Source organism: Hyla sarda, chromosome 2 (genome assembly GCF_029499605.1).
Source record: "Hyla sarda isolate aHylSar1 chromosome 2, aHylSar1.hap1, whole genome shotgun sequence".
Lineage (NCBI taxonomy): Eukaryota > Metazoa > Chordata > Amphibia > Anura > Hylidae > Hyla > Hyla sarda.
This window is the reverse complement of record NC_079190.1, coordinates 42,287,051-42,299,469: the sequence shown is the minus strand read 5'-3', so window position 1 is coordinate 42,299,469 and position 12,419 is coordinate 42,287,051. Positions and strand designations below refer to the sequence as shown.

At 42.3% G+C, this 12,419-nt stretch overlaps 1 protein-coding gene across 2 annotated transcripts in view; it reads left to right on the top strand.

The window, feature by feature from the left end:
* The window catches only part of CWF19L2 (CWF19 like cell cycle control factor 2), a 177,414-nt gene that overhangs the window by 110,647 nt on the left and 54,348 nt on the right, over positions 1-12,419 (top strand). For both annotated transcript variants that reach the window (XM_056561619.1, XM_056561620.1), the window contains exon 13: positions 8,532-8,744. In XM_056561619.1, coding sequence (XP_056417594.1) covers positions 8,532-8,744 — 213 coding nt within the window. The remainder of the gene's footprint in view (positions 1-8,531; positions 8,745-12,419) is intronic.

Here is a 12,419-nt window from a genome sequence, read left to right as displayed (position 1 = left end):
CAATAGGGCCTTCAACTACCAAGCATTTTATAGCATACTGACACAGTACACATCTAGATTCTGAACATTTGTGAAATCCCTTTACAGACAATCATGTGTCTTTTTTATTTGTTTCCACTAAGCTGGGGACTAATATGGAAAAACGTATACCTTCTTGTAAAAGCTGTTTGAGGTCGGGATCACTGAGAAGCATGGGCAGATACTTGTTTACAATATTTTTGATCTTGTCAAACTCCGCACTATATGTGGTCACAAACGTACACTTATTACTATTCTCAGTAATGGGTTTGACCTTATTTAGAAGATAAGTACGGTCCATAGGGTCCACTTGATTGTGTGCTTTGTGAAGGAGCCATGGAGGATAACCTCTCTGTCGGAGCCTGGTGCACATATTATCAGCTTCCCTACGATACACATCATCTGTGGAACTGTTCCACTTAATGCGGATAAGTTCCCCTGTTGGTATACCCTCTATTGTGTGTCCCGGATGACATGAATCAGCTCTGAGCGTGGTGTTGCCTGAAATGGGTTTACGGAATGGGACTACTTCCACTCTGTTACCCTTAGCAACCAATATAATAGCTAAAAAAGGTAAAGTTTTTTTATCCCAAGTGTTGGTAAATTTAAGGTTTCAATTGTTTGCATTCGGATATTCAATGAATTGTGTAGCTTGATTTAACTACGTCATCTATATACCTGCCATACCAAATTAGACAATGTTTGAAAGGATTGTTATCTGAGAACATGTAAGTTTCTTTCCACCAAAAGACAAAGAAGTTAGCAAGGGCAGGTGAGGACTTAGCCCCCATAGAGGCTCCTGTTTTCTGCAAATAAAAAGAATCAAAAGACACATCGTTGTCTGTAAAGGGATTTCACAGATGTTCAGAATCTAGATGTGTACTGTGTCAGTATGCTATGAAATGCTTGGTAGTTGAAGGCACTATTGACAACAAAAAATATCCCATAAAAATTTTACTAAGTGCAACAACAAACACGTAATCTACAAAATAACATGCACAGAATGTAATTTGAAGTATCTAGGTAGCACTAAGCGGTTACTTAAGAAGAGAATTCAGGAACATGTACGACATGCATCCGGTCCCATTACTACCAACATGTCATATGTTTCCAGACATTTTGCTGTCAAACATTTGGGAGATACTTCCACTTAAATTTTTTCTGGTATAGATATTATGCAAAGCAGAAGGGATGGCGATTTGGTCCGGCACCTCCGCAATAGAGAAACTATGTGGATTTATCTTTTTGACAGCATTCAACCAAATGAAATGAACAACAAGACTGATTTGATCTTACATTACTAAGCTCTGAATATGTATTTGTCGCTTTTTCTTTTTTGCAGTTTTTTGGACTTTATCCCTTTTTTTCTTCTTGTTTGTTTGTTTTTAACATGCACATAGGTGATAAAGTTTGTTGAACCTTCTCGTAAGTTCCCCCTCCCTTTGTTTGAAGGCGGACCTTCTAGGTCAGAATAAAGATACTTGTTGAATGAACATACATGTCATGACTAAGGGTCTATCACCTTCTTCCCATGCTGTAAACTGTTGAGATGTCGCTTGATAGACTCCTCCGATTTGCCTTTCCCAATTGAATTTCTTTTCTGTCTGACCACAGTGCTCTCTGCTGACACTACTGTCCATGCCAGGAACTGTCCAGAGAATGAGCAAATTCCCATAGAAAAACCTCTCTGGACAGCTCATAAGTACTGGAAGGATTAAGATTTTTAAATAGAAGTAATTTACAAATCTATGTAACTTTCTGGTACAAGTTTATTTAAAAAAAAAAAAAAAGTTTTTCACCGGAGTACCCCTTTAAAAGGCAGAGTGAGTAGGGAGCAGCCAGTGAGCAGTGCTGTGGGCCCCCCAGCCGCCACCCCAAACATCCCATATTTTAATCTACCACTGCATATACTTTCTAATATTTTACATTCCACCCATTTGGGATGCATTTGAGAAGTTTTTGAGTGTGCATTCACACTATGGACTTTTTTTTAGCAGAATTTTGTTTGGAAATTCGCTCTGTCTTTGCACCTCTTGTTATCGCCGATGGATGCTGCAGTCGAAATATGTGCCCAGTGAAAATATTGGAATATCCGCCCGAAGATATGCCGTAGTGTGAATGCACCCTTAGATAAACAACGTGGTAAAATAATGTACATAGTGCTTGTGTGTGTAACCAGTGCTGTTACATAGTCTCTTTATTTGTACAATAATATAGAAAATCTGGTAACTTGTATTATATATTTAATCCGCTTAGACGTTCAGAGTGTTTGATTGTATTATTATGTGCAGAAATAAGCCATATGTTTTTTACAACCCATCAACTATGTCTCCCATAAGGCCCTAGTATTGGTCATGGTCAGATGACTCCTTCTCATGGGGGACCCCTGTGTGTTTCTGGTTCTCTCTACCACTTATTTGGAAATGCCAAGGCTGTCAAGCATGTCTACTATAGAAAAAGATGTGGCTCGTGGGTTACTTTTAGTTTTAGGCGTGGGGATTGTTCTGTCATGCCTTGATGTTCAGTCCATTGACTTTAGGGCTTAAGGGCCCAAGACATTGTAAATTCATGGAGGCATGCTTAGATGTCAGTAAGCACTTGGTTTTTATATGTACATTTGCCTTTATATATTTGTGTCTGACTAGTGATGAGCGGCATAGGCCATATTCGAATTCGCAATATTTATGAATATTCGTCATATATTTGCGAAATTCACATGTTCGTAATATTCGCCTTTTTTATGCGCATTTGCGAAAATGTATGCACATATGCGCATATCGAGAATTTTGAGCTCTCCCTTCTTAAATGGTATAGGGAACTAATGGGCTAGTGCATTAACTCTGTGATTTTCTGCCCATTGAAACCAATAGGTGGTCTATGGGGATCTCATAGTATGTAAAACTGTAAGATAAGCAGGAGGATCTCGGCAGTACAGTGGATGGGAGTCCCTGGTGGTGGTTTGAGTCCCGGGGTGGGACAGAGTGTTACAGTGTTGTGGTTAAACTTTCCTGGAAAAGCTGCTGAGTTGCCCATAGCAACCAATCAGATCGCTTCTTTCATTTTTCAGAGGCCTTTTAAAAAATGAAATAAGAAATCTGATTGGTTGCTATGGGCAACTGGACAACGTTTCCTATGCACAGGTTTTGATAAATCTCTCCCTATGGGGTAGATTTATCAAAACCTGTCCAGAGGAAAGGTTTCTGAGTTGCCCATAGCAACCAATCAGATTGCTTCTTTCATTTTTGAAAAGGCCTCTGAAAAATGGGCAACTCAGAAACTTTTCATCTGGACAGGTTTTGATAAATCTCCCTCTATGGGGGAGATTCATCAAAACCAGTGTAGAGGAAAAGTGGTGCAGTTGCCCATAGCAACCAATCAGATTGCTTCTTTCATTTTTCAAAGGCCTAGTTGAAAAAGAAAGAAGCAATCTAATTGGTTGCTATTGGCAACCTTTACTCTGCACAGGTATTGATAAATATCCCATTATGTTCCTTAACCTCCCATTCATTCATACCCAGCCTTACACATTACATCCAGTTTCAATTAACCCCAATACCCATATTTGGTACCCCATTAACCCAGTTCCCATGGTTCAAACACTCAGTTAATTGCCAATTGACCTAGTTCCCACAGTTCAAAGGCTTTCTTAATTACCAATTGACCTACATTTGTCAATCATGAGTAAAAAAGTTAAACCACAAAACTGTAACAGTCGAACTACTGCACGGTCTCCCATCCACTGTACTGCCGAGACCCTCCTGCTTATCTTACAGTTTTACGTACCGTGAGATCCCCATAGCCCACAATGGGCCAAAATTCAGAGTTAATGGACTAGTGCAGTGGTCTCCAACCTGCGGACCTCAAGATGTTGCAAAACTACAACTCCCAGCATGTACGGACAGCCAAGGGCTGGGAGTTGTAGTTTTGCAACATCTGGAGGTCCGCAGGTTAGACCACTGCACTAGCCCATTAGTTCCCTATACCATTAAAGAAGGGAGGGCTCAATATTCGCGAATATAGTAGTATTAGAGCCTTCTTTAGACCACACAAGCTGGAAGCAGAGAGGGATGATCGGTGATCACTGTGATGTGTACTGTGTGTTAAAAAAAAAAAAGCGAATATTCGTAATTGCGAAGATATAGTGCTATATTCGCGAATATGCGATATTTGCGATTAAAATTCGAACTGCGAATATTCGCGAGCAACACTACTAGTGACTAGATAGATATGGATATTTGCGTGCGCGCACATGAACTGGACTAAAAGATAAACAGGCTTAGAAAAACATAGCTGCTTTCTTCCATAAACATTGCCACACCTGTCCTCAGGCTGTGTCTGGCTCTATTCAGTACCATGGAACTCAGCTGCAATACCACACACAAACTAAGGACAAGAATGCTTGAAAAAGATCTGGATTGTTGAAACGTGGCATCATGAACTGATGGGTGAATAAATACACCAACTTGGATTGAATCCTTTGATGTGCTGCTTCATTCTTTTACCTTAAAGGGGTACTCCGCTGCTCAGCGTTTGGAACAAACTATTCCCATAGACTTGCATTGAGGGGGCTGGGCGTGACATGACGGGGCGGGGCTATGATTGCACAAGCTCTAGGCTCCGGCGTTCGGAACAGTTTGTACCCCTTTAAGGACAAGGATAGTGCTGTTTCTGGAAAGCAGTTATGTTTTTCTAATCCTGGACAACCCCTTTAATCTCAGCCTCCTTCATTGCTTAAAGTTACTGACAGTTTTCATGGTGGTCTAGTGTAATGAATGGGTTAATGCTAGCTTTCCTGGTGTCTAGGCAAATGAAAGCATTAGAGGGGTTAGACAAAACTAACTTCTCCCCTTTCCAGAATAGGGGATAAGTAGATGATCTCGGGGGTCCTGAAATGGATCAGAACTGGACCTGATATCAGGTGAGTATCTGTCCCCTTCCTAATTAGGTATCCGTATCAGTGCATGCACGAGAGAAAAAAATCACACTGACACAAAGTTCAGTCAAAATTATATTTCCTGTATTTACAACAGTTACAAGGGTTTTTATAGACTGTAACACCGTGCCATGTGCAAAGCTATACGTCATGAATAACTGTCCTTGTGATTGGTTTCTTCCATCTGCAGGTGTTCCTCATCCAGCATGTGGGTCATATCATCTTGGGTGTAGCGCTCTCTGGAGGCACCATCTTATACACATCGTTTCAAGCATGATAGGAGGGGGAACGTGCTAATTAGTGGCCATTTTAGCAAGAATATTCTAAATAGCCATTTTAGCTTATCCATTACTGTCCGACTGATCATTTCTTCCCGGACTCCCCGTCACTTCCGGAACTGGCCCCCGACTCTCTTTGAGGAGCGCTTGAAGTAGACTGCACATGCTCCATTCATTTGTAGGAGAGCGCCGGAGATGCCAGAGTGCTGTACTTGTCCTTAGTGGGGGGTTGATACCTGCTTTCCTGGTGATCCAGAGTAGGGGTGTGAATCGCGATACCAGTAAGGCGATTCGATATATCCCGATATATCGCGATACCGTCTAGGTGACGATACATCGCGATATATCCTGATTCTGTCTAATAAACAATGTCTTTTACACTTTTATTAAAACTGTATTTTAATTTAATTTTTTTTATACACTTTATTAGTCTTTTAGGAATCATTTGATTCCTCAGACAGATGAATAGAGTTCTATTGAACTCCATTTATCTGCGATCCATTGATAGAGCCTGGTCCAGCCAGGCTCTATCAATGACAGAGCCATGGAGAGCAGGGAAGCAGAGGTAAACCCTCCGGCTACCTCCACAGTGGATCGCCCGCCCACGATCGCGCTGCGGGGGAGGGGCGATCTAGCCCAGCAGGGAGCATTCACAGATCCCTTTAGACGCCGCTGTCAGCTTTGACAGCGGCGATCTAAAGGGTTAATATCCAGCCGCGGCGATCGCCGCATGCTGGCTATTAGCGGCGGCCCCCTGTTACTGAGAACAGCCGGGGGCTGCAGAGTATGGAGCGGGCACAAGTCGGGAGCCCGCTCCATACACACTGCAGAGCACTGCATGCTGGATATTAGCGGCGGTGATGCATCAGCGGCCCCCGGATACTGAAATCAGCCGGGGGCCGCAGAGTATGGAGCGGGCACGAGTCGGAGCCCGCTCCGTACACCCAGAGCGCCGCCGCATCAGATCCGGCTAACAAAATGTGGAACTTGTATCTCCTGATGCCCGGGACATGCTGTTATGTGCATCAGGAGATACAAATTCCACATCATTAAAAGATTATTTAAACATTTTGAATCGATTCAGTATCGGCAAGTGAAAAATCGCGATAATCGCGGGAATCAATTTTTTTCTTACATCCCTAATCCAGAGTAGTGGAAGGGTCTAAGATTCTTTCTTGGTTATCTAGTTAGTACTTGCCTACTGGGTAAACTAGAGTAGAGTAAGGGATAATACTTAATTTCCTGGTGATGGAGAGTAGTAGAGGGGTTAGTACTTTAATCTCTTCTCTTTGGCACCCTGGCTCTACTCATGCGCTCTTTGCTCCATGAACGGATTACTGTCGACCACCGCACGGAGCGGAGGGTGACATGACCCCTCCATTTATCTCTATGGGAGATCAGGAGATACAGTGCTCAAGTATCTTCGGCTTTCCTAAAGGGATACATGTGAGGTCGCTTCGTGCATGAGGAGAGCCGGGGTGCTGGGCAGGAGATTGCAGGGGTCCCAGCGGTTGGACCCTGCAATCAGACCCTTATCCCCTATTCTGCACATAGGATGTAAGAACCTATGCACTGTAGTTCCCCTATGAAATGGTTGGTATGCCTTTTAAATTTGTTCATTCAAAATGAAGAAATATATTGCAGGATAACTTTATATGTAAATGTAGTTTATTAAATGAAAGAAAAAATGTAATCTCTGAAAAATAGTGTTGTAGATTACGTTATTATTCATGAAAGCAATCAGCGCTACGTCTCCATCACCAGTGCGCTGGATTTAATGAACATATGCACCAACGAACATAGGACATAGAAGGTGAGATGTCTACGTGTGCAGGGTCTTCAGGAATTTAAAGCAAAACTGGGGAAGCTGAAATCTGAAGAGTGCTGCACACCAAGGGCTTCTGTCTAACACCCCCCATAATGTACAAACCTACTAAGAAACGTCGTAAGCAAAGTACTTGTTTGAGGAAAGCTGGGTGACTGCCCTTGTCCTAGCTATGGAGGCAACCATTTTTTTTTTAATAGAGATGAAAAATGCAATTATACCTATTCCTAGTGGTGCACGGAAATGAAAATTAAAGAGGTATCAACTGTCTCCAGAAAGTTAAACAGATTTGTAAATCACTTCTATTGCAAAATCTTAATCCTTCCAGTCGTTATCAGCTGCTGAAGTTGTTATTCTCTTGCTGACACCTCTGTCTGTCACAGGAACTGTCCGAAGCATTAGAGGTTTACTTTGGGGATTTGCTCCTACTCTGGACAGTTCCTGAGACAGACAGAGATGTCAGCAGAGAGCACTGTTGTCAGACAGAAAAGAACAACTCAACTTCAGCAGCTGATAACTACTGGAAAGATTAACTTTCTGGAGTCAATTGATTTAAAAAATAAAAATAAATAAAAAAGGGTTTCCCTGGAATACCCCTTTAAGAAGATGCTTAGCCTAAAGCAAAACCAAAAATGACTTGTCCGCCAACTTTTTTAAACAAATAGTTTTTGTAGATTTTATGCTATTACAGAGACTGCACAGATTACATAAACCCCTATCCCCCCCCCCCACCCCCAAGAAAAACAAACAGATGATTTTGCTGGATAACCCTTACAACACATGCTGGGAGCTGCAGTTACTTACTAACTTACGACTCCCAGCATGCCCTGACAGAGCCTATGGCCCTGAAGCTGGAGGGGGGCTTTGAGCTGGTGGTCCGAATGCTGGCCGGCTAAGTTACGGTGGGAGAGCAGCACCCTCCTCAAAAGGGCGCTCTAGGTGGCTGCCTATTTTGCCTATAGGCAGAGCCGTCCCTGGGCCCAGACCACCTATAGCACATGATACAACTCTATGTCTAGCATAACACACATCTTTGTCCTGTCAATATCCGTATCAATCCCAATACAAAAACTATTTATTCCACCCTACAAATCAGGGCCCTATATTTAATCTTCTCCTTCAAAACTCTGTATATATCCGATCAGAGAAATATACTTCCTTCTGCAATTACAAGGCTGCCTCCCCCAGTTCTTATCTGCTCATCACTAAGAATAATCAGTCCTCATCAGAGAAGAGGTTTTCTGCTGCCCTGGGATCACCTTACTTCGGCTGTCCGGGCATGCTGGGAGTTGTAGTTTTGCAACAGCTGGAGGCACCCTCTTTGGGAAACACTGGTCTATGTGGTAAATGTTTTCAGATTGTATTTTATGGTTGCCTTTATATGTTTTTTTTTTATTTTTTAAATACAATTTCCTGCTACAGAGTTTTGTTATCTAGTTTTGTGCTCCTAAATCATTGGTGTTTTTCTGTTTTACAGCTCAGAGAGAAGACTGACCAGGAGTATTATACCCTGGATGACATGTTTGTCTCAAAAGTGGCAAAGAAAGAGCGAGCGAATGAGGAAGAGGACAGAGAGAGGCAGCAAGCCATTGCAGAGCATCGGAAGCTGGCCGCCAGGATGGAAAAGTGTCCATACTGCTTTGGTAATGCGGAGCTTCCAAAGCATCTTATCATTGCTATAGGAGTAAAGGTGAGAGACAATGGTGTTGACCTGCCGGACACGAATTTCTTAAGGACTCAGGGTTTTTCCGTTTTTGCACTTTCGTTTTTTCCTCCTTACATTTAAAAAATCATAACCCTTTCAATTTTGCACCTAAAAATCTATATGATGGCTTTTTTTTCGCCACCAATTCTACTTTGTAATGACATCAGTCATTTTACCCCAAAATCTACAGCGAAGCGGGAAAAAAAAAATCATTGTGCGACAAAATTTAAGAAAAAATATTTTGTAACTTTTGGGGGCTTCCGTTTCTACGCAGTGCATATTTCGGTAAAAATGACACCTTATCTTTATTCTGTAGGTCCATACGATTAAAATGATACCCTACTTATATAGGTTTGATTTTGTCGCACTTCTGGAAAAAATCATAACTACATGCAGGAAAATGTATACGTTTAAAAATGTCCTCTTCTGGCAACTATAACTTTTTTTTTTTTCCATCAACGGGGCGGTATGAGGGCTCATTTTTTGTGCCGTGATCTGCAGTTTTTATCGGTACCATTTTTGTTTTGATCGCTTTTAATTCATTTTTTTTATGTTATAAAAAGTGACCAAAAATACGCTATTTTTGACTTTGGAATTTTTTTGTGCGAACGCCATTGACCATGCGGTTCAATTAATTATATATTTTTATGGTTTGGACATTCACACATATGGCGATACCACATATGTATGTTTTCTATCTTTATTTACACACTTTTTTTTTATGGGAAAGGTGGGTGATTCTGATTTTTATTAGGGAATGGGTTAAATCACATTTATTAACTTTTTTTTCATTTTTTTACTTTTTTTATGCAGTGTTATAGCTCCCTTTAGGGCTCTAACATTGCATACACTGATTACAGGCTCTGTTCAATGCTTTGTCATAGGAATGCATTGATCAGTGTTTTCTGCGCTTGATTGCTCAAGCCTGGATTTCAGGCTTGGAGCAATCGAATGCCGATCGGACAGCCGTGAAGAAGGTTAGGCACCTCCTTCTGTCCTCTCAGCTGTTCGGAATGCCATGATTTCACCGCAGCAGTCCCGGACAGCTTAGCTGAGCTAGCCGGTATGGATTTCTCCCGTTTTAGACGCCACAATCAACTTTTGATTGCGGCGTCTAAAGGGTTAATACCGGACATCAGCCCAATTGGTGATGTCCGGTATTAGCCACGGGTCCCGGTTGCTGAAAGCAACTGGGACCCCACAGATACGCACACCTCACAGATCTGGAGCGGGCCACGGACGTAAATATACCTCCGTGGTCGTTAAGGGGTTAAGGATGTGTTCATACTCTGTATTTACATAGTTGTGATCGGTACTCCCCTTAGTCCTTCATTTGTGGAAGGCCACATGGTTGTGTAGGCTATGACATGTTATGAAATACCAACACTGCAAGGTTTTCTAGAGCCAATACAGCCATAACCAGGACATCGTTACCCATAACTAGGGCTACCAAGCCCCAAATACAGTGGTAATGTGTAGTGTAAAAACAAAAATTATCAAATAATAAAGCCTATGGGGTGGGAATTCTAAGTGTTTTCACCAGTAAGCCTTTATGAAAAAAAAAAATCTAATTTTTGCTCAATGCGCAGAGCTTCTGTTCTGATGAGAAGGGACGGGGATCAGAAGCTCTGCAGCGCCCGCGGCTCATTGGCTTTCAGCTCTTGCAGGGGGAGGTGACAGCTTCCGTTCTCCAAATCATTCATTTCCCGACATGGGGAGGATGTTAAGCGCTCACAGGAGGAGAAGCAGCGCCTGCGGGCAACATATGTTTAGTTCCCCGATTTGGGGACAGAGCGCTGCGGCTGATAAATCATCCGGGGAGGGGGGGAGCAGAGCCGTGCCCGCTGGTCATATATGATTAGTTCCCCAGCCGGGAAGGGAGTGGAAATGAGTGGAATGAATGGGAGAAAAAAACACTGTTAAATACCATGAAACTGCCATGATTTGGAAAAATACCGTGATATCCATTTTTGGTCATACATACGGCCCAGCACTACCATAAAACCCCGCCACCAGCGGTTAGGACTGTCAGACCATGGAAGTCAGTAGAGGTCATCCACCATTGGCTTGTGTAAGTTGTACTGGACCTTTTTATGAGGATGAAGTACATGAATATGCGGATCCTGTTTTCGGCCATTTGTAATTTTTTTATTCTAATGAAGTCTGTGAAGGTCTCACATTCCTTTTATTCCTGGATAAGCGGAGAGGTCAGGAATAACTGGAGGGACAGATCTTTAGCCTTTTCAAGCAAGAGATTTAAATCTTTTTCAGAAGGCTAAATATGACTTGAGGAAATTTGTTGTGAAGGCGAAACTGTATTATTCTGTAATGCTTCAGGATATGATGGTTCTGAGCATATGTGGAAAGGCTTGGAACAGCTCAAAGATTGGAGGGAGGATTTAAGAACACTTTTGTCTTTTTAATTCTGAGTTTTCTCTTTCAGGAATTATTTTTATTTCAGATTTTAGACATCAGGTGTTTATGGTACCTGGCCTTAGTAGCAGAGGGGACTCCTTAAAGGGATATTCCAGGAAATTTCTTTATTTGACTATGCTACAGGGGCTGTAGTGTAGTTCATAATATAGTGTCTGTACCTGTGTGTGACAGTTTTTTCACAATTCTTCTGTGATTTTCACCCCAATATTTATTTTTATCAGCATACAAAATGACTGTTGTCTCAGATTTTTCCCAGCTTGCAATGCGGCCGAGACCTGACTCACTAGTCAGCTGATGACAGGGAGCCTGTCTGCTTCAATGGGTGGAGGGATCGCTTGGTGGGAGAGAGATCAATCTGAAACTATTGCAACAGCTATAGGCACCCTGATTGAAAACCACAGGTCTTTTGAATGGATGCAGCTCATTTATGTTTCAATGGGTGGGGTGGCTGATGTGTGGGAGGGAGGAATATGGAATTGTGGGATTTGTAGTCAAAAAAAGAAAAGTCAAACAGGAAATACCAGTTAACAAAAAGCTAGCCACAGTGTTATGGTAATCTCATGACATAGCCACTTAGCCCCAAGACAAGCGCAGATCCTTCCTAAGCATGTCCATTGCAGTCTGCCAGGTACGTACTAAAATCACCTTATGGTGGAGAACCCGTGTAAAAAGGGGTACTTCGCCCCTAGACATCTTACCCCTAATCAAAGAATAGGGGCTAAGATGTCTAATCACGGGGGTCGTACTGCTGGGTCCCACCCGGGTTCGTTTAGAGCGTTGGGTGCAGCGCTAGAGGCTCGCGACATCACGGTCAGACCGCGCTCGTGATGTCACGGCCACGCCCCCTCAATGCAAGTGATAGGGGATAGGATGTCTATGGGCGGAGTACCCCTTTTAAAGTTGCTCCAGAATAGGTCTTTAAAGGGGTACTCCGGAGAAAACCTTTTTTTTTTTAAATCAACTGGTGCCAGAAAGTTAAACAGATATGTAAATTACTTCTATTAAAAAAATCTTAATCCTTCCTGTTCTTATTAGCTGCTGAATACTACAGCGGGAATTCTTTTCTTTTTGAAACAAAGAGCTGTCTGCTGACATCATGACCACAGTGCTTTCTGCTGACATCTCTGTCCATTTTATGAACTGTCAAGAACAGCATATATTTGCTATGGGGATTTCCTTTTACTCTGGACAGTTCCTAAAATGGACAGAGATGTCAGCAGAGAG